A 22,944-nucleotide genomic window follows, 5' to 3' on the forward strand; every position below is an offset into this window, starting at 1 on the left:
AATTTAGAATCGCCAATCCACCTAACCTGCATGTCTTTGGACTGTGGGAGGAAACCCACGCAGACACGGGGAGAACATGCAAACTGCACGCAGGGAGGACCCGGGAAGCAAACCCGGGTCCCCAGGTCTCCCAACTGCGAAGCAGCAGCACTACCCACTGCGCCACCGTGCCGCCCGATGGATTGAATGTCCATGAATAAGACTTGACTTGAAATGAGATTTGGATTGCAAATATATGTGCACTGTGATGCCAGCTCATAATTGTCCTCAAAGACCACCACATTCCCACCAAGTCGCCATGGCAGAGTCCGCACTGCGTGTGCCATCTGGACACGGGGCTTCTGTAGCTCAGACATGGCAGTCATGCCCACCCCACTGCACTGCATGGTGTGTGGCAGCAGCTGGCACCCCTTGTTTGAGTCTTACATAGTAAAGTCTGGGCATCAGTGTGAACGAGCAATGGTGATAAAGCAAAGATGTTACAATGAAACTAAAATGTCTAATCCAAACACTCTGGTACTTTCTGAATTTGTCCATGGGGCTGTCTGGTGTGGCCACTCCATTAATTTAAATGAGATGAAATAACACAAGAGGGCAGATGTGACCCGTCGTACCTCGGCCTACAAGCCAGCAGCTCTCAGGTGTGTCTGGCAGGCTGTCGTTTGCTGTACTTTTCCTGTTTTTCTTGAGTTTTAATATAAAGTATTAACTCTCCAGTTACTATCTGTTCTCTTCACCCCGTACACTTGTGACTACAAATATAAGAGCAGGTCAGGTCACTTGAGTAAATTCTCAGATGATTCTGCAGTTATGGGGGGATACTGATAAGGGGAATGAGGAGGAGGCAGGGAGAGAATCGTCTGCAACTCAACATCAGCAAAACTATGGAACTGCGTATTAACTTTCACTGCACCAAAGTGCCACTATGTCACAGTCCAAGGTGGGCATGTAGAGGTGGTCCACATCAGTGATGTGACAGGCTGGATTAGAACACAGAGGAGCGACATGAAAATGGGCAGAGCAGAGACACCGTGGCCCTTAAATGTGGGCAGTGACGTCCTTCACATCTTCTACACCTCTGTGATGGCCAGTGTGGTGTGCTGGGCTGGTGACATCACTTCAGGAGAGGCCCACCAAATCAACAAGATGATTAAAAGGGGAGATGCTGGACCTCCTGTAGTTCGTAGGAAAGGGGAGAATTAAAACAAAACGGACTGCCATTAAGAACAATGCCTCTCAGTGAGACTCAAACAAATTGTTCGGCTTAAGTGTGTCAAGACTCACGACTGAGGGTCCTTTACAACAACAGCAACATGTCAGCACAGTGCCTCACTGGGGCTGCGACAGCCATGTCAGAAGTGCTGTCATCTTTATAATTTTCTTGCCGGCTTTAGGGACTTTTCTTTTGATACAACTGACGGGCCGAAGGACTTCTTTTTAGCGGCTATCCTCAGTTTAGAAGACAAGGACGACACCGGAAGTGGGCCGCTGAACCGAGCAGTAGGTGCTGGGACTGTCCGGAAAACCAAATCGCAGCGGTACGTACTGCCGATTTAAAACAGGAACGCGACAAGGGGAGGGAGATAACCGACAGTCTGGAGTGCAGTGACCCCGACTGTAGTCATCGAGCCCCACGTGAAGGGTCTCCTCAGCCCTGTTGTGCACCGCGGGTTCTGATACGGTCACGGTTCGGACGGTTACGCGTGACTTGTCGCTTTCACGGGTGTCACTTTCCACGCCAAGCGTGCCCAGCACAGTGAAAGGCGATTCTGTTTCTCTCCGTGTCTTTATGAGCCGAGCGTGAAACGCTCTGATTCGGCGCACGCGCTTTAAGTTCTGAGTGCTACGCCTCTCTTCGCGCTCGTGCCCACCTCCCCGTGCGCGCTCGTTCTGGTGTTCCTTTCTCGCATACCCATCGGTAAATAATGTGCACGCGCAGCGCTTGCTCGGCATTTCGCGGATGTTAGCATTCGGCCTTTGCGAGGGCGTCACGGAGCGCGCCGTTTGAATTACAGCCCGAGTCTCGGTAAACGGCGCTTTTCAGAACGTCGCAAGTCTGAATCTCTTTAATGTGATCTCGCTAACAAAGCGGCATGACGATTATTACCGTATAAGCGTAGTACACAATGTCGATTATTACTGTTTTATTTTCTTGACACCCAAGGGCTCTGTGCAAAGATACGTTGTCGTCTACTTTATATGTGCTTTCTTGTTCCTATACGTGTCCACAGGTTGTTTCCTTTTTGTATTGGAAACCTTACATTTTGTGGGTTTTATGTTTCAAAAACATATTGGTATGAAGAAAACATTTTTAATTCTATCTTTCAGAATCAATTTTTCAGCTGGCACTGCTGTGTGTGGGTGATTGGGAGGCTTTATGATTAATTTTCTCCTAAACATTACATCCACCTTCGAACAAGTCTGCTTTAAACTGATTACATGTTAAAAACAAACAGGCTGGTAGCCACCTTCTTTAGCTGTGTGCCTCCTTTGTACCATCCACTGGAGGGGGCACACATTTCCACAAGTGGGGCTGAGCCATTATGTCGGCTACTTGGCAAAATGAGCATCGGATGAGTCTCTTCTCCACTGTGCCCCTCCACGTTGCCCGCTCATTAGCACAAGTGGGGCAGTGCCATGGAAATCCACTTCAGCCTTCTGCTACTTGTAGAATGAATATAATTTTCAGTTTGTTTTTAAACGCCTTTGCAGACGCTCTTCTTTAGCACTTTTTTGTCACTTCTACTTTCAGTCATTTTACAAAACTCATTTCCAGTTGCTGCTGACCCATTACAATGTCTTGCCGGTAGTGCTGGGCAGTATGACCAAAATTCTATGACAGTATTTTTCTAAATTGCACCGGTTTCACTGTATTGGACTGTATTTTTTTCCCCATGCATGAGTGGATGTTAACCACATTTTCCACTGCAATGACTGGCTAAGAATAACCAACTCCACTGTCATGAGAATTGTACATCGTACAGAAAAACATTTTAATGTGCACACAAGTATCGATTCAGGTTTCCATGGCCCCATAAAGTGATAGTTTTCAAGGGGATGGCACTAATGAAGAGAAGGAATCACATTGCAGGACAGATGCAGTCAAAATTAATATTGAACAAAGTTTGCAAACAACTTAAACTAAAATTTTGAAATCATATTTTCAGCCATCCAAAGAGGTATTTAGACTTCATAAAATATCCAGAGGTGCTTGTTAAAAGTTGTATTGCACTGAACATGTCTTAGAAAAGGAATAAATAGTAAATATTTTTAGTAAACCAACTACACTTTCTGTTAATGTTAACAATCTCAGTCCACTGACACGTTAAAGTGACTTTTTAAACAACTGTACCATCATTAAACTGCATAATATTTAAACTAATAAATAATAACAATAAAATAAATAGTAGTGCAACTTCCAGTAATAATACTACTACTTCCAAAACTTTAAAGCCCAGGTACATTACACAGAATTCACCAAATTAAAATAAAATAAAATAAAACAAGTGCAACTTGGTGATGACGTCTTTACCAACTGAACCATCATTAAGGCAAACTGCAGTAATATATAAGCCATATGCATAAATAATAAAACTGCAACTTGCATTTATAATGTTATTTATGGTACAGTGAACCCTCGTTTATCACGGTTAATCCGTTCCAGACTCTACCGCGATAAATGAATTTTCGCGAAGTAGGATTCTTTATTTATAAATTGAATATTTTCGCAGTTAGAGTATAGAAAACCTGTTTACGACTTTGTAAATACATTTTTTAACATTATTAGAGCCCTCTAGACATGAAATAACACCCTTTAGTCACCATTACGCTCATATTACCCAATATATTAGACAAAATAAGAGAAAATAAGACATATTAGACATTACAAATATATTATTATTGTACTGTACATTTAATTATACACACACACAGTTCTTACACACAACCACTAACCTATGAAGGCACGAGCTCAGTAGGAGAGTCTTCAGGTGGTGCGTCGTTGTCTTCTTCCGCTGAAGGAGTTCTAGGAGTAGGCAGTGGGTGTCTGGGTGTGCGGCTGAAGGACATCTTGATAGGCAGTTGCTGGCGCTGTCTTTTCATATGCATGAGGAGGCTTTTGTAGGGTATTGCCATCTTTGATCATATCCAAGAGTTTCACCTTCTCCACGATGGTAAGCGTCTTCCTCCGGTGCTTAGTTTCATTGTCAGAAGGATTAGAAAAAGCAGCACATTTAGGAGCCATCATGGGGCTTAGATAAAAGTTCTCAGAAAGCGCATGCGTAGTGATGTAAGCGTGTATGAGAAAAAATCGTGATAGAGTGAAGCCGCGAAAGTCAAAGCGTGATATAGCGAGGGATCATTGTATAGCCCTACGGAAGCATATTAGGGCCACGGTGAAGAAAAAAAAACAAACTATATGTCGAGATTAAAGGTGACATTTCCACTTTATTCTCATAGTTTATTTTGTCATTAAAGTAGAATGTCGTAAAGTAAACTTCATCCTAAAATCAATGTTTAATTTACTAGATTTTCTCAAACCCCGTCATAAGTTAATGTAGCACATTAAATGCTTTGTGTTGTGTTCCCCGACCCAGTTGTTAATCGCTTGACGCACTTCTTAAACTGACTTCTTCTACACTAAGAGGAGGCGCTGGCAGCGATCGCCGCACAGAACACATTCACTTCATGATATTCCTGCTCTCTGAAAATGTAGAATGCTAAGATCATTTTCATGATGAAATGCATTAAAGTAGGTATTAAACAAGCACGGCAGTGTGGCGGTGGTGCTGGTCCCCAGGTGTACGTTCAGTGTAGAGAACTTTATGGCAGGTGTGACGAGGCTCCAAAAAGCTGGCTGTATGAGTGGGTATCGCACAGGTTTAACTGAAATATCGTGTAAATGTTGGGTTTGTGATCTGCTGGTCGGACACATGAACACAGAATTCAATGAATGTTCTTCTGAGCGGGTTTTCTTTATTGCATGCGTGCCGTCTGTCTGATGCACCAAATCCCAGTTCCTATCCTTATCTTTTTCTTTCTCCACATAACCAATCACCACACGATAAACATCTTTATGAAATTAAAACTAGTTATAAACTTAGACCACGGAGCATTCGGAACTTTAAAAATCTCTTTGTTATACATGTTTAATTATGCCATCCATTCAGGGTTGCGCCCATCCCAGCAAGCATAATGTGCAAGGCAGGAGCAAATCCTGAACGAGTCGCCAGCACATCGCAGGGTGAATACGAGCAACACACACACTAGCAGGGTCAATAGAGCAGAACAAAACCAGCCATCCTACATGACTTTGAAAGGAAACTGAAGCACGACATGTAAACCCACCAGAACAACATGCAAACTCAAGGCAGGGAACACCTGAGACCTCCATGCTGCGAGGCAGCAGTGCACCCTCCACGGCCACCGTGCCTCCATATGATTAATACCTGCTTTAATGCATTTCATCATGAAAATGATATCAAGTATTTATCTTCGCATTCTAAATGTTCAGGGAGCAGGAATATCATGAAGTGAATGTATTCTGTGTGCTGCCTGCGCCTCCTCTTAGTGCAGAGGACGTCAGTTTAAGAAGCGCATAGCGATTAACAACTGGGTCGGGGAACACTTAACACAAAGCATTTAATGTGCTACATAACTTATGATGGGTTCAAGAAAATTTAGCAAATTAAATATTCATTTTAAGATGAAGTTTAGTTTACGATGTTCTACTTTAATGACAAATTACGACAATAAAGTCAACATGTCGACTTTATTCTCGTCATAAGCGTTGAGATTAAAGTGGAAATGTTGAGAATAAAGTCAACACGTTGCCACACTATTACCCAGTACCCAGGTACATTACACAGTATTGAAAACAAGTACAACTTGGCTTGCCGTATTATCCAGTAGTATAGAAACAGTATTCACACATTTGAACATAATGGTCCACATCCGACCTTTTAAAACCAAAGTATCTCCAGACACTTCAAAAGACGCGGCTCCTTTTTACGGCCAAAGTTCTTCTGTGTCATCGTGTTCAACTTTATCGTCTGCTACTGTGGGCTGCATCAGGAATGGGCTGGAGGAGGAGTATAGGGACCTAATCAATGACTTTGTTAAATGGTGCGACTCAAACCACCTACACCAGAACACCAGCAAAACCAAAGAGCTGGTGGTGGATTTTAGGAGGCCCAGGCCCCTCATAGACCCCGTGATCATCAAAGGTGACTGTGTGCAGATGGTGCAGACCTATAAATACCTGGGAGTGCAGCTGGACGATAAATTAGACTGGACTGCCAATACTGATGCACTGTGTAAGAAAGGACAGAGCCGGTTATACTTCCTTAGAAGGCTGGCTTCCTTCAACATCTGCCATAAGATGCTGCAGATGTTCTATCAAACAGTTGTGGTGAGCGCCCTCTTCTACACGGTGGTGTGCTGGGGAGGCAGCATTAAGAGGAAAGACGCTTCACGCCTGGACAAACTGGTGAGGAAGGCAGGCTCTATTGTTGGCATGGAGCTGGACAGTTTAACATCTGTGGCAGAGCGACGGGCGCTGAGCAGGCTCCTCTCAATTATGGAGAATCCACTACATCTACTGAACAGGATCATCTCCAGACAGAAGAGCAGCTTCAGCGACAGACTGCTGTCACCGTCCTGCTCCACTGACAGACTGAGGAGATCGTTCCTCCCCCAAACTATGCGATTCTTTAATTCCACCCGGGGGGGGTAAACGTTAACATTTAACATTATACATAGTGATTGTCTGTTTTTTCACCTGTATTATTATCATTCTTTAATTTAATATTATTTATTGTATCAGTATGCTGCTGCTGGAGAATGTGAATTTCCCATTGGGATTAATAAAGTATCTATCTATCTATCTATCTATCTATCTATCTATCTATCTATCTATCTATCTATCTATCTATCTATCTATCTATCTATCTATCTATCTATCTATCTATCTACAGCTTCAATTTCAGAATGTTCTCAGTCCATTTTCACCGTTCAGTACCTCCACTAACGCATGTACTCCGTGTTTAGTGGTGCAGCAGTGAAAACGGTCCCTCCTTCAACAATTTCCCGCTGCGCCACGTTCCGAACATTGTTTAGGCTGTTTAAACCGATGTTGCGGTATAAGAAAAATCCATATCATAGCAAAAATTGAAAACGTTTTTTGGTATGAACCAGTATACCGCCCAGCACTACTACTGGCTGCTTGCAGAATCAACACTGGATTCATAAAATTGTCCAGCGTCTCTTTAGAATCGTGTTGGTGTTCTTCTGATGCAGCTCTCTTATGCACTGTGCTCCTCCATTATGTCCACCAAGGGGCTTTGCTCCTGTTTGCACCGTACGATGTGAATGCTAGGTAGATACAGCCTGACACTCATTTCCGTGACACGGCGAACTGCAAGATGCTATAAAGTTCACATTCTGAGCACAGCATGATGTTACGTTATATAGTGCCTGTGCCTCGTGGAGTCGCTGTGTTGAGTTATGGTGTAATCAGAGAGCCTTTTTATGTACTCTGGTTTGCCTTTAAAATGTTCGATTGTAAATTTTGCTTGTGCTTTTCTTTCTGTTTATATAAATTCTAAATGAAGATTGCTTTGCCATACTGATGATGTTTTCCTTCTGTTTGATGGCGCCCGTGAGGGGGCGGGGCCTCATGACTCTGTAGCTCCGCCTTCAGGCCCGTGTAAGCTGGTGATGCCTCAGTGCCCAGGCTGTGGTGTCAGTGCCAGCTGCTCATGTTCAGTTTTCCTTTGATTTTTGGATTTTGATCTCATTGTTGTTAAGTGCTCTGTGGCTCCAACTTATTTTTATTTCATTGTCCTTAATGTGTAATTTCAGTTATGTATCATTTAAATTATATATTTATTGATTTTTTATTATGGGATAGGTGCTATATAAATAAATGCATTATTATTATTATTATTATTATATATACCTTGCCCCCTTTTTGTGGAGACAAAGGGATTGGGGTCTCCTGGCGCTGCAGCTGTGGGACCCCCCTGGCCGGCCTGCATAAGGCTATAACTTAACTTGGGTGGGTGGGCTTCGCAGGCCCCTCCTCAAACGTCTTGTGATGTTCCAGCGTGCCAACGGCCGTAGTGCTGCTGCGGTGGCAGCCGTTGGTTGTTTGACTCCCACTCTGTTTTATGGATTTTGATATCCAAACTCATTTTTTTGAAAGTGCTTTTTGATTTTCTGGGTCTTGAAATATTGCATTACCGTTGTTTGTTTTGTGTTGTTTTTTGATTTCTTTATTACTGGATCTTGCTTTTGTTTCCCTTTAGCTGTTTCCCTTTTATTTCATCATAAAAGAACTTTGTTTTGGTATTTATGGCCAGGGGTTTCATACGTTGCTCTTCTTCATGTTGACTTTGGGAGCCTGGAGGCCACCAAGCCTGCTTCTTGAGTTTGGGTGTAAGGCCTGCTTTGTTTTATTTTCTGGCCTCATTTGGAGCTGAAGCCTCATTTTGAATTTTGTGAACCCTGCAGCTCTTAACTCATTGCACCCTTCTAAGTTAAAATGTGCAATAATGTGTGTAGTTTGGCCTCCAAATTGTAAGACGCACATAAAAGATCTGGAGAAAGACGAGCGAGGGCAGCAGGCACAGACTACAAGTCAAAGACACAAAGACGCAGACTCAAATGTCTTTAATGCTTTTCTAAATCTGCTCCACTGTGTTCTGTCCACAGGGAGAAACAGAGGCTGCCATTTCCGGTGACAAATGCAGAAGGGAGGAGAGCTGTCTGGGTGTGCAGGAGCCTCCTCTGATGGCATGTGACTGCAGCTGTGTGACCACAGAAGGGACGAGTAATGACACGTGGGGTGTCGTGGGCTGACGTTACTCTCTAAATGTCTGCTGTGCTCTGGACGGTCAAGCTGGAGATGCACAAGAAAAACCAAAGACTGGAGTGGTCAACATGCAGCTGGAAATCTGCTCTAGTAGCCAATCATTGAAGAGAAACCCCCATGACCATTGATTGACTGGTGTGCTTTGTAAAATGTGGCCTAACAGAGCTGAATCTCACACATAGGTGACCAGAAAGACCCTCCATTTATGTGTGGAGGCAAACTCAAAAACCTTGAAAGGCAAAGGGTCAGGCCTGCCAGCACTTCCCACAGGTTTTCTTTCCTTCTGCTGGTGACCGCTGGATGTGCTGGCTGTCATCGGTATCCTTTGGTCATATCTTACTGTCGTGGGTTTGGTGTACACTGGAGGGTGAAGGCCTTCTGTCAAGGACACTCGAACATCAGGGTGCAGAATACAACAGACAAGGGCAGAATCTCAGACCACACAGTAGCCTCGGCATACGCCATGGAGAACATTAAAGGTGAAGACGGTGAGTGGGAGTCGGGGCAACTTCAGATGAAACAGGAGGACTGGCAGTGGAGACAAGTCGTCATTAAAGAGGAGCCTGAGACAATGTCTGATGCCAGTGATCTGCACAATAATGAGGTGATCAACAGCATCAAGGCCGAAGACCTCAAATCGGAGTTGGTACCTCAGCTTGTGTGTCCAGATGAGGAGGGAACTGGAGCGGATGTGACGAAGAGCGGACCTCAGAGTGTCCAGGTGAAGACTGACCCTCTGGACTGTGATGTGAAACCAACTGAGAAAGCATCAGGTTCAAGGAATTGTGGTGAAGGTAAGAGCTGAGGAGATGTGATGGAGATGAGCGTTTTCTCTCATTCTCTTTCTCATTGAATTTGGAGGCATTGGTGTGCTTTGAATTCTGAATTCTCAGATGAAAAGGTAAAATGCCTGCTGTATGATGATTTAGTCCTGACGCCGTTACGCTTTTAGGTATTACAGACGACCGTCATGAACACAGCAGCAGGCGTCCTGTCCGGGGTGTCAAAAGAACCGACGCTTTCGGTAGCACTCGATACCAGCATTCCAAAAAAGTTAACTGTTTTAGGTTTTGTCAGTTGTTGGTGAAGTTGAGTGAAGTCGGCGCTGGACTCGTGCGTGATTGCAGGTAGATGAGTTACTCCAGAAGGCCAAGTAATACGCGAGAAAAAGAACACAATAAATACAAAGGCTCATGGTGATGATACCGCACTGCACATATCAAAACGTAAAACAGGAGTCACGTCTGGAAATTCTTTGTCTTCAAGACTGGAGAATTTAAACGCTCAACTGTGGAAATCATGCTTCTTATTATTTAAAAATCAAAAAGTCCAAAACACCAACACAGGCTTTTATTATTACTGTTTATATCCCATTACGGGAATGTGGAATGCTGTGACTGATCAGATGTGAGTTTTAATCGTTCAACTTGTGGTGTCACAATATTGTAAGATGAGTCGCTTTTAATACCACCGTGTCCTACACAGACCCTAGAAAGGAGCAGAGGCTTTGCATTGAATCTCCGACTACTGCGTCCATTTTCTAACTGGTTGATAGAATTGGCAGCCGCAAGGGAAACGCCGGCAGCACCAGGAGCGGAGCATACAGGACTCTGAGCGCTGGCCGTGCCGACAGCCGTGTAACGTCAGACAGAGTGGCTGTTCAGCTTGTCTGCACTGATGATGAAGTGAGCTGCTCCACTTGTCAATGCCACAATAAAATGTATTTAGTGCTGCCAAGCTCAAAGCACTGTGATTGTGCCAGTTAGCAGGACGGGATAAAACGCCACACTTCATTGCCAAATACAAACATGCAGTCACTTAATTGGTGTCATTTGTTTGGTTTTTAAAGCTAAACTAACGTCCGTTTGTATAAATCCCTAAAACGTGAAAAAGTAGTGAAAGCACACGTCACAGATTTATAAAGGTTCATTGGTGAACCTTTCCCTGGAAAGGTTGAAAGGTTCTTGTCCAGACCAGAGGTGGACCCAGTTGTCTTTATCCATGTTGGAAATTAGGGAAATGAGAGGAGCAGAACTGACAGGATGGTCTTCTCTGAAGTTCTGCCTGTGCAACCTCCCAGTCCAGGTAAGACTGAGGAGATTAGAAGGCTTACTGTGTGGCTCAAATCTTGGTGTAGGGTAGAAGGGTGCAGGTTTATAGGACATAGGGACTCCTTTTGAAACAGAATGGATGTGTTCTGACGTGACAGGTTACATCTGAACTGGAGGTGCGCTAATAGGTTTGGGAGGTGTATGAGTAGGTCAGTTGAGGATGGGTAGGGGCCAGGGAGGTTAGGCCAGGCCAGGTTTAGAACTGTACATGGAGGTACAAACAATAGTGTAAAAATAAAAATGTACAGAAATATAAATTCTAACCCAATGTTTAAGGGCAAAAATAACATGAGTAACACTTTAAAAACAGTTTGTCTTAATGCAATAAGTATTAAAAATAAAACAAGTGAGAGTTATGTGTAGTGGGGCATAATTATGATATTATAGCAATAATGGGGACCTGGCTAAATAACAAAGATGGGGATGAGTAGAACATGGAGGGGTAGATATTTTATAGGAAGGGTATGCAGAACAGAAAAGGTGGTGGGGTTGCTGTTTATGTCAAAGAGAATTTAAGCACAAGTCCTCTTCAGTTGGACGATGAGCGCCATCTTAGTGAGGACATCTAGCTTTGTTGGGAAAGCATCAGAGAAAGAGGCCTTATATTAGGAGTGTGTTACAGACTGCCCAATGCAGACAATAATTTCAGTGCACATCTTTTAAGTAATATTAAAAAAGCAAATTTACAGGGGAGTATTATAGTCAATGGGGATTTTAAACACTAGAATTACCAAAGCTTATGAAAAAAACTCGTAAATCTGGCCCACCTTAAATCCGCTCGCACCTCTCTGTCACTGCCTTTTGTGTTGTAAACGTGTCGATAAGCCCAAGCAGCAAGCAGCCTACTATACCATCATCCCCACCGCTGCTGAAAGTACAAAAACCTCTCCCAACTCAAGCCTTATTTATCAGGGAGTGAGGTACCTAGAGCTGTGTAGGCTAAAAAATATCTCGTTATTTGGAACACATGCATTTCACGTGTGTTCTGTGTCAACAAAGATCTTTGTAAGTGTAGGATGACATGAAATGCAAGAAATGTTGAACACATACCTAAAAGACAAGCTTTTTTCATGTTTTAGTACTAACGACAAAATTTTGACATGAAGTATATAATGTGTGAAGAATAAAGTCCAAATATCAAATAAGCACTTTAGGAAAAGATACAAATATAACAGAACAAATGCGCTTTTATTCAAGAATATAACCAAAGAAAAAGAAGTCGGGTTAGTGTGGCTTGATGTCGTGGCTTCCATGGTAGTACAGCGGTAAGAACTGCTGACTCCTATTCAAAAGGTCGCCGGTTCAATCCTCCCCACGTCTCAAAATAAGCATTTTGAGTAGTGAGCTGCTCTTATTGTTACTATTATACAATAAAAACATACATTTGATTTGAGTCTGCTAACAGCCGGTGTAAATGTATGGTACTTGTAGAGGTTAGCATTTTTTTAATCAGTTTTATTCTCTCAATCACATGCACACTCGCCCCGATCTGACACTGCTGTTTTTAAATAAAGATGTGCTATATCAGAGGTGAACTCAGATGAGGACGAGGGTTCGACATCGGAGAAAGAGAACAGAAGCCCTCAAGACACAAGAAACATCTAGTCACATATAAGAACAACGCAGCTGCACCAGATCAGAACGATTTATTTACTTATCTTCCTAAAGTGTAAAGTCACAAGTAGACTCCAGAGCTTCCTGTGTTTGATCGACACGGGTGCGCTGACAAACTGCATGTGTACTGAAGTGACTTTAGCTGCAGGTGGAAGCTGCACGCCGCTGTCTTTATGGCTTTTCCTTTGTTCAAAAACGGTTTCATAAGCTTTATGACCTTAGTCTCGGAAAGTGGGGCGACTAGGATATTTTCCTGAATAAGATCAAACACAGTTGTGTAGGGTGTGACAGAAGCTTCCACCTGCAGCTGAAGTCACTTCATTCTCTTCATTGCTAATCCGTTGCACTTCCTGATTCACTATCTCCACATCATCCAACCTTCTCTCTCTCTCATTCTCTTCATTCATCAGCTTCTCAAAGTTCTCTTTCCATCTTCTCAACACACTCTCCTCACTCTTTCTCAATCTTTATCCTTTATCACCCTATCCTTCTGCACATCTTTCCTAGCTCGGCCCCCCTGTAGCCCACCAGTCCTGTAGCTGCGTTTTCCCAAAGTGTCCAAAATTCAGCAGCTCTAACTCAAAAAATGGGATTCAACAAAAGCCTGACGCGCAGAAATGATTCCACAGACAAAATATCTTTGTTTTTAAAGTTTAGTTAAGTTTCAAAGTAAAACAGTTCACACAAAAAAGAAAATTAAAATAGCAAAAAATAGAAAAAAATTATAATAAGAAAAGTTCAGTTCTAAGCTTAATCTTGTTACATCTTAAATCGTTACTATTCACTTATCATTTCTGAACCATTTCAAAGCGTTTCTGAAGTATGTCTCGCAGATTCTGAGGCTATGCGCATGAACTTGATGTCCTCTTGTGACATCTCCTCCTTTTCTTCACAGCTGTGTTCTGAAAAATCTGAGTTATACTGTTGCAGCAACATATCCTCAATCTCTGTTATTGACACACGATTGATTGAATGTTTGGGCATCTTACCACTTTGTTTTGTGAGGTCATCAATCTCTTTGTATGGTCCACCAACCACCCATCCAAGTGCAGTCTTCATAGCATAGGGTCCACCTCCTTGGCTTGGTATGATTCATAACTCCTTGAAGATTTCTGGGTAGTTGATTCCTATTAAAAGATCAACTTCAGAATCAATATGAGTTAGACGTACCTCTTTAAGATATGCCCACTTATCGATATCTTCTTGTTGTGGAATATATTCTCTGTCCACTGTGATGGAGACCTATGTAAAGACCTTTGGCAAATCAATATATTCATCATGATTTAGACCACAAACTTGTAAATCTGATAAGATAGAACTTTGTGTTAGTACAGTGATACCTTGAGATATGAGTTTAATTCGTTCCGTGACCGAGCTCTTAAGTCAAAATGCTTGTATCTCAAATTAATTTTCCCCATTGAAATTAATTGAAATGAGATTAATTTGTGCAAGCCCCCAAAAAAACACCCCAATTTTTTGTTAAATGTTTTCAACATAAGAAAAATGTACAGTAATCCCTCCTCCATCGTGGGGGTTGTGTTCCAGAGCCACCCGCGAAATAAGAAAATCCACGAAGTAGAAACCACATGTTTATATGGTTATTTTTATATTGTCATGCTTGGGTCACAGATTTGTGCAGAAACACAGGAGGTTGTAGAGAGACAGGAACGTTATTCAAACACTGCAAACAAACATTCGTCTCTTTTTCAAAAGTTTAAACTGTGCTCCATGACAAGACAGAGATGACAGTTCTGTCTCACAATTAAAAGAATGCAAACATATCTTCCTCTTCAAAGGAGTGCGTGTCAGGAGAGAGAGAGAGAACAAAGCAAGCAGTCAAAACAAATCAATAGGGCTGTTTGGCTTTAAGTATGCGAAGCACCGCGGCACAAAGCTGTTGAAGGCGGCAGCTCACACCCCCTCCGTCAGGAGCAGAGAGAGAGAGAGAGAAAACCAAACTGAAAAATCAATATGTGCCCTTCGAGCTTTTAAGTATGCGAAGCACCGTGCAGCATGTCCTTCAGGAAGCAGAGGCACACAGAAGGTAGCAACGTCCCTATCGTCTAGGTGTGCGAACAGCCCCCCTGCTCACACCCCCCTACGTCAGCGCAAGAGAGAGAGAGAGAAAGAAAAGTAAGTTGGGTAGCTTCTCAGCCATCTGCCAATAGCGTCCCTTGTATGAAATCAACTGGGCAAACCAACTGAGGAAGCATGTACCAGAAATTAAAAGACCCATTGTCCGCAGAAATCTGCGAAGCAGCGAAAAATCCACGATATATATTTAAATATGCTTACATATAAAATCCGCGATGGAGTGAAGCCGCGAAAGGCGAAGCGCGATATAGCGAGGGATCACTGTATTTATAATGAACAAATATTGTATACAAACAACATATAACCTAATACATAAAAGAGAATCTAAAGAAATAAACAGACGTTGGCAAAGCCGATTAGCATATTGTAATGTTTTTTTTCTTTCACTTCACTTTTTGCTTAACTTAATTTTCTTTTTCACTAGTTTTTTTCTTTTTTGCCACGCTTTCATCACTTTTATTCGAATGGCGTTTCAATAGAAACCTGTCCAAGGAGCTTTGTTTAGTCCTCCCCTTTAGAAGGTTTCTGAAATGAGTTAGGCAAGTGTCATTGAGTAGCAGCGCTGTGTGATCAGTTGTAATTTTTTCAGGATGTTTCTTTTCTTTAAAGTTCGAAACTTTTTCCCACATTGCAAACACTTCCGTTATCTCATTTTAAGAGATAAACTCCTCGGCGATATCGATCTCCTGCAGAACCTCCATATGTTGCTGTGTATGTAGTTCCGTCATCTCCTCTGTCGTCAGTTCCTCAGAATGTGCGGGGACAAGCTCTTTGATGGCTCGTATTTCGAATTTTGGCTCGTAACTCAAGACAAAAAATCAACCTAGTGACGGCTCATATCTCAAAAAACCTGTACATTGGGGCACTCGTATCTCAAGGTATCACTGTATCTTTGTATCATCATCATAGTTATTCATAGTTTTGAGAAATACTTGTGTTCTTCTCCCCTGAAGGTTTAATTGTCTCTGGAGCCTTTCAGTGCAGATTGTTACTGTACTGCCGAGGTCTATAAAGGCCTATGTTTCTACATACCTTTCGCCTTTCTTAGATTTTACCTTAACAGGAACTACTTGTAGCTCACATTCTTCTCCGGCACCAGTAAAGGTGCAAGTTCCAGTCTCGGTTTCCTTTTCAGTAGATGTTACCACATTGGCTGCAGATTTAGATGTTGCTCCACTCTCCTTTTTGATGTGCAGGATGTCTGGGTGCTGAAAAGAACATGTCTGACATTTCATTCTTTCTTTACAATTCTTACCAAGGTGCCCCTGTTTGAGACAGCGAAAACATAAACCTTTAGATTTCAAAAAGTCAATTCTTTCTTTATGTGGCAGTTCTTTGATTTTACTACATCCAGCAAGGATATGCTGGCCATTGCAGAACACACAAGGCTTTTTAAATGCACATGTATCATTAGCAGACTTTTTGACAGAGATTTCTTGAGTCCCCTTTTCCACAGCATCAGATATACTTGTAGTGTAGATACCTCCTGATTTCTGACCATACTTAAGAGGAGACCTAACATTATCGGTCTTTTCCTTTTTCTCTTTGCTGCCATAAATATGATGCATAAATATCTTAGCCTGTTTATGTAAAAAGATAGTTAAATCACGAATTTCTATCTCTCTTTTTTCTTCTTCTTCAATTTCATAAGCTATGTCCCCCCACTTATTTTGTAGAGAATATGGGAGCTTTGAGAGTATAATACGGATATTTCCATTGCTATTAAATGCTGCTCGATTTTTAGCTTTAGTCATGGAGTCCATACAGTTATCGAGAAAGGTTGCATAGTCTCTCAAGGCCTCCCCATCCTTTTGTTTTATTTGTGGCCACTTCAATGCTTTACTTATGTAGGCATCTACTACAAATGCTTGGTTGCCATAGTAACTTTCAAGCTGCTTTCTAGCCTTTTTATAACCTTCATCTGGTGGCAATCGTGTACAACCATTAATCATTTCTTGAGCTGATCCTCTTGTATATTGAATCAAGTAATCGAGTTTATCTTGTGGGTCTGCTAGTACGTCACTTATAGCGTGATCGAAGGCTCTGATACATTTCACATAAGTCATTGGGTCACCTGAAAATAAAGGGACCTGTCTGTGCGGTACTTCAACACGCTGAGCTGGAGGTGGTGGAGCAGTAGCTGTGTTTTGTTGAGTTAGCGATTTGGCCATTTCAATGATTGCTTTCTGATATTCGGCTTGATTTTTTTGCCTTTCACATTGATTCTTCTGATATTCAATTTGATTCTGCACTAGCACGTCTAATATATCATTTTTGGAGCTCTGAGTATTGGTTTTTGTACCAGTTATGAATTGTTCTTGCTTTTCTACTTTTACTTTAAGTTCTTGTAGCATTTGTAGGATACTCTCAAGTGTAGACTGTTCAACTGTAACTGTTGGCGAAGGTGATGATGCCGCTGCAGCGCTTTTCTGGGCTAAAGAGTCACATTTAATATCCAAAGCGCGCTTTAACAGCGGAGAAGCCTTTCGCACCTTTGACTTTGAGCGATCCCGTTCTTGCAATTGCATCTCTTCGAATTTGTTAACTAGCTGTTCGTCGGATGTGTGTAGTAACAGTCTATTTGCATCTTTCAGCCATAGTGTTGTAACATTAATAAATTTGTTCCAATTCTTAGAGCTTTCGGCGAATGTCATTTTCTGTTTCTTAATCGCGCCTTCTTTACTCAGTGCTGATATTAATTAGCCATTGATGCAACTCCTCTATCTCACTGTGCGTCTTGCAAAAATTTTCAAGTCTTTCTGCTACTTCTGAATGATTTTCTGGAGTATCTTTAAGACTTTCTATTTCAGCTATAAGCACAGAAAGTTTATCTTTCCTCTGACTTATGTGACCTTTAAGATCTCCGATTACATTCTCTGGCTTCGAGTCTGTACTCAAGTCACTACTAACTTCACTGGAGTTATGCTTAGACATTGACATGACAGACGGCTGGTTTTCTTGACAGCAACAAACGTCACAATCGGAACGTTCCAACAGAGCAGATACTTCCTTATAGCGAGACTTCAATTACTCAGGCAAAAGCGATCATCCACAAAGTCTTTATAGTATCACAGTCTCTTAAAGTCTTCTCAAGTTCAGGTACGGCGACCTTGCTTTCATTACGACCATGCAGAGATAGAAGGTAAGAGCACAGTACCTCGGGATGACTCAGTTCTTTTTCTTTCGTTGACGAGTTCAGGAGCAGAAGCGTCCTCTGTCCTCAGATGGTAGATTCCAGTTTCAAGGCCTTAAGATGGCAAGTTTATTGATGAAAATGTAGCTACGTTTTTCCCAAAGTGTCCAAAATTCAGCAGCTCTGACTCAAAAAATGGGATTCAACAAAAGCCTGACGCACAGAAATGATTCCACAGACAAAATATCTTTGTTTTTAAAGTTTAGTTAAGTTTCAAAGTAAAACAGTTCACACAAAAAAGAAAATTAAAATAGCAAAAAATAGAAAAAATTACAATAAGAAAAGTTCAGTTCTAAGCTTAATCTTATTACATCTTAAATCGTTACTATTCACTTATCATTTCTGAACCATTTCAAAGCGGTCAGAAAACTGTATGCTTATCCCATTTCTAAGTTAAAATGGGTCTTTCAAGTCCCTGTTTACTGGGACCAGTTCTAAACACAACTAGAGCTTATTAACTGACTGTTTCTCAGTTATAGCAAGAAGGTTCTATCTCTTACTAACTTATAGGAGGAAAAGACTACACCATTATCTATGACTATGGAAGAAATTATATTCTATTCAAATTAAGCAAACATTAATATGAGTTTAACTCAAAACTTTAACTTTCTAAGATTGGCTCTTACAAGTCCCTTTCTCTCTCTTTAGAGTCCAACCTCTCCTACATCTCATCATACTCCCTTTCTTTACCCTTCACCACCTCTCTCTTCACCTTGTGCCTTATCTCCTTGTACTCTTGTCTACTTTCTTCATCTCTCTGACTATCCCACTTCTTCTTTACCATCCTCTTCCTCTGTATACTCTCCTGTACTTCTCCATTCCACCACCAGGTTTCTCTGTCTTCCTACCTCTGTCCAGATGTCATGCCAAGCACTCTTCTTCCTGTCACCCTTACCACTTCTGCTGTAGTTGCCCAGCTGTCTGGTGACTCTTCACTGCCACCCAGTGCCTGTCTTACCTCCTCTCTCAACTCAAAATTGCAGTCTTCCTTTTTCATCTTCCACCATTGGATCCTTGGCTCTGCCCTCACTCTCTTCCTCTTCTTGATCTCCAATGTCATCCTACAGACCACCATCCTATGCTGTTTAACTACACTTTCTCCTGCCACCACTTTGCAGTATCCAATCTCCTTCAGATTGACTCTTCTGCATAGGATATAATCTACCTTTGTGCATCTTCCTCCACTCTTGTATGTCACCCTATGTTCCTTCCTCTTCTTAAAATATGTATTCACCACAGCCATGTCCATCCTGGATATAATCTACCTTTGTGCATCTTCCTCCACTCTTGTATGTCACCCTATGTTCCTTCCTCTTCTTAAAATATGTATTCACCACAGCCATGTCCATCCTTTTGGCAAAATCCACTATCCTTTGACCTTCTTCATTCCTCTCCTTGACACCATACCTACCCATCACCTCCTTGTCTCCACTGTTCCCTTCACCAACATGTCCATTGAAATCCGCTCCAATCACCACTCTCTGTCCCTTGGGTACACTGTTCATCACTTCATCCAACTCACTCCAGAAATCTTCTTTCTCATCCATCGCACACCCAACTTGCAGGGTAGATAGATAGATAGATAGATAGATAGATAGATAGATAGATAGATAGATAGATAGATAGATAGATAGATAGATAGAGGTATGTGCACTAACAACATTCATCATCACACCTCCAATTTCCAGCTTCATAATCATCACTCTGTCTGACCTTCTTTTCACCTCTTGACGTACTGTTCCTTCAGAATGACCCCTACCCCATTTCTCCTCCCATCCACACCTTGGCAGAGTAATTTGAATGCACCTCCGGTACACCTGGCCTTACTCAGCTCCCATTTAGTCTCTTCACGCACAATATATCAGCCTTCCTTCTCTCCATTATATCGGCTACCTCTCTCCCCTTACCAGTCATACTGCCAACATTTACAGTTCCAACCCTCACTTCCACTGTCTTAACCTTTCTCTTTTCCTCCAGCCTCTGGACACACCTTCACCCTCTTTTTCTCTTTTGCCCAACAGCTGCCCAGTTTCCCCCAGTTGCTTACAGTAATGATGGTGGCCATTGTTAACTCGGGCCTCAACCAATTCGGTTTGGAAATCTGCATTGTTGTCCACATATGCATCTTCCTGACATAACCCTCCCCATTTATTGGAGCTTGGGACTGGCACAAAGAAACACATTGGTTTGTGCACCCCCCCCCCCCCCCCCCCCCCACCCCCACCCCCCCTTAGCTGGGTTAGTACAGCTACTTTACCCTAATGCTTCAAAATGCAGGGCTTGAGAAAAAAATATTTTTTTGAGAATTCAGGGACTCAAGTTGGCTCATCATTGTGCATTGCCTTATTTCAGTGCTAAGCTGTTGAGCATTAAATGATCACCTCTTGTCAATCCTCTTTCTGAATGTTGTCTTTTTCACGTAAATTTGTATTTGTTTTTCTGCAGATCTACATGAAAGTGGCACCTTCTCCCCATCTTCATTTCCTCAGACCTCTCTTCACCATAAACCACAGCAAAATGAAGTTGTACAAGAACCAACATCTGGATCAGGGATTTTGTTACTAGCCTTATTGCCATGCAGTTTTCAGCTTCCTGTGAATTTAACAAATATAGAAGTAATCAGCAATCAAAAACAGGTGTGTGATGCAAATTCATCAGGTGTGGAAGATAGTCAAGACTCTAAGAAAACCTCAGAAAAGAACTCTGTAACCAAAACTAAGGTGAATGATACAAGACAGAAACCATATTGCTGTTCTGAATGTGGCAAAACATTTACTGTCAAGAGAAGTCTTAACACCCACATGAGAATTCACACTGGAGAGAAGCTACATGGCTGTCCTCAGTGCGGCAAGCAATTTCCACAAATGAGCCATCTTCTGACTCACATAAGAGTTCACACTGGAGAGAGACCATACAGCTGTTCTCAATGTGGCAAACGATTTTTGCGAAGGAGCAGTCTATACGTACATTTAAGAATTCACACTGGTGAGAAACCATATTGCTGCTCTGAATGTGGTATTAGATTTACTGACAGTAGTGGGCTTAAAAGTCACATGAATACTCACACTGGAGAGAAACCATACTGCTGCTCGGAATGTGGTAAACGATTTTCACGAATGACCCATGTTCGGGCCCACCAACGAATTCACACAGGAGAGAAGCCATTCTGCTGTTCTGAATGTGGCAAACGGTTTTCTCAAATGAGGAGTCTATGTAAACATTTAAGAATTCACACTCGAAAGAAGCTCTATTGCTGTTCTGAATGTGGAAACCGATACACCAGCCAGAGCAGTCTTCAGATCCACACACAATTTCACAGAGGGGAAAAACTTTATTCTTGTCCTGATTGTGGGAAACAGTTCTACAGTAGTAGCAATCTTCAGAACCACACAAGAATCCACAGTGGAGAGGAGCCTTATTGCTGTTCTGAATGTGGCAAACGATTCTCTCAAAAAAGCAGTCTAAATAAACACACAAAAATTCACACTAAAGAGAAACCTTACAGCTGTTCTAAATGTAGGAAACGGTTTTCACGAAAGAGCAGTTTAAACACCCACTTAGTAACTCACACAGGGGAGAAGCCATATTGCTGTTCAGAATGTGGTAAACATTTTTCACAAACAAGCAGTTTAAATAAACACAAAAAACTTCACACTGCAGAGTCATATTGCTGTTTGGAATGTGGCCAGCAGTTTGCCACCAAATTCAAACTTAAAAGTCATGCAAGAATTCACACTGGAGAAAAACTGCGTTGTTGTTCTGAATGTGGGAAATACTTCTCCAGCAATACCAAGCTTCATATCCACAAAAGAAGTCACACTGGAGAAAAGCCCTATTGTTGTTTAGAATGTGGCAAGCAATTTGCACAAATGAGCAACCTAAATAAACACACAAGAACTCACACTGGAGAGAAGCCATATTGCTGTTCAGAGTGTGGGAAACGATTCACACGAAGTGAGTCTCTTCGGAGCCACACAAGAGTTCACACAGGAGAGAAGGCAACAAGGCAAAAAGAAAAAGACAATGGCAACTCTCTGACAGACAGCGTGATACAGTAATCCATCTGATTGGTGATTATGAAGAGTTGAAGGTCAAAGGTTAAATGCAAAGACATAAAGTAGCCAGATTACTCCATTGGAAAATTATTTAATAAATAAATAAATAATACTCTGTCATGCTGGGATAACTGAAGTATTACGACACAGACAAAAATGAACAAAATATCAACATGTGCCATCACAAATAAACCAAATGTGGAAACTCAGACTGAGCCAGTGGTGCTGGACTCTAAAGGCTGACCTTGACTTCCTAGTAATCACTACACCCATCTCACGTACAAAAAGAAGAAGCGTAATTACAAACAAGATGGGTGCTGCACTGAGCCGTCTCTGCAGTGTAAAAGAACAGCGATAGCTGAGGCTCATCGAGAGTTGGAGCAAACTTACCAGGTTAATTGGGGGAGAGACCCTCCATAACGGGCAAGGAGGCAGTGAGAGTTCCTTGGGACACACAAGGTCCATCAAACAGAAAAAGTGCCGGACATCTTTATTAAGGAGTATCTTCTAAGAAGGCACAGAAAGTGAAGTTGAACCCCCATGCAGCTACTCGGTGCTGGAGAGAGAAAGAGGACAAAAGTACCAGGGAATGCTGTTGGAGATGTGGGGCAGAAGAACCCAAACTGTTCCAGCGGTTCCACTGCACAGAGCAACATACAGGATTAGGGAGAGACATCGAGCAACGAGAGGCTGAGCCTGATGTGCCAACGTCATCCGTGGGAGTGGAAGTGCAAGAAGTGCTGAGTGTGTTGTGTTGCTGCTGAGTGAGAATTCATTAAAATACAAATTTTGCTCCTAAAATCTTTATTGTTTGGTTGATGCTAAGGAGACGTGTGGGAATTATTTTCCTTTTTCCTTTTAGAAGGGTTTTTTGCCTTTTTATTTTGCCCAAACAGGAGCAAAAGTAGCTTTATAGTTGGAGAAACGTATGGAAAGTCAGAACTGCATCAGCGAGGCGAGGTGTGATGTGGGGGAGCAGAAAGTCATTGCAGGAACCGGTAAGTA

General features: G+C 42.1%; 1 protein-coding gene across 1 annotated transcript; it reads left to right on the plus strand.

The window, feature by feature from the left end:
• Positions 1-1,433: 1,433 nt before the first annotated feature.
• Positions 1,434-22,831, plus strand: LOC114662944 (oocyte zinc finger protein XlCOF6-like). The gene is made up of 3 exons (XM_028816692.2): positions 1,434-1,538; positions 8,713-9,666; positions 20,330-22,831. The coding sequence occupies exons 2-3, from the start codon at positions 9,078-9,080 to the stop codon at positions 21,940-21,942; spliced, it is 2,202 nt and encodes a 733-aa protein (XP_028672525.2). The 5' UTR covers positions 1,434-1,538; positions 8,713-9,077; the 3' UTR covers positions 21,943-22,831.
• The last annotated feature ends 113 nt before the right edge of the window (positions 22,832-22,944 follow it).

This window comes from Erpetoichthys calabaricus, chromosome 12, assembly GCF_900747795.2.
Source record: "Erpetoichthys calabaricus chromosome 12, fErpCal1.3, whole genome shotgun sequence".
Classification (NCBI taxonomy): Eukaryota; Metazoa; Chordata; class Cladistia; order Polypteriformes; family Polypteridae; genus Erpetoichthys; species Erpetoichthys calabaricus.

What these genes read in the sequence shown, in the direction of transcription:
- LOC114662944 (XM_028816692.2), top strand. Translation starts at nt 9,078, where the DNA reads ATGTGTGGAGGCAAACTCAAAAACCTTGAAAGGCAAAGGGTCAGGCCT. An exon ending in TTCAAGGAATTGTGGTGAAG is followed by an intron (nt 9,667 to 20,329) that starts GTAAGAGCTGAG and finishes GTTTTTCTGCAG; the next exon opens with ATCTACATGAAAGTGGCACC.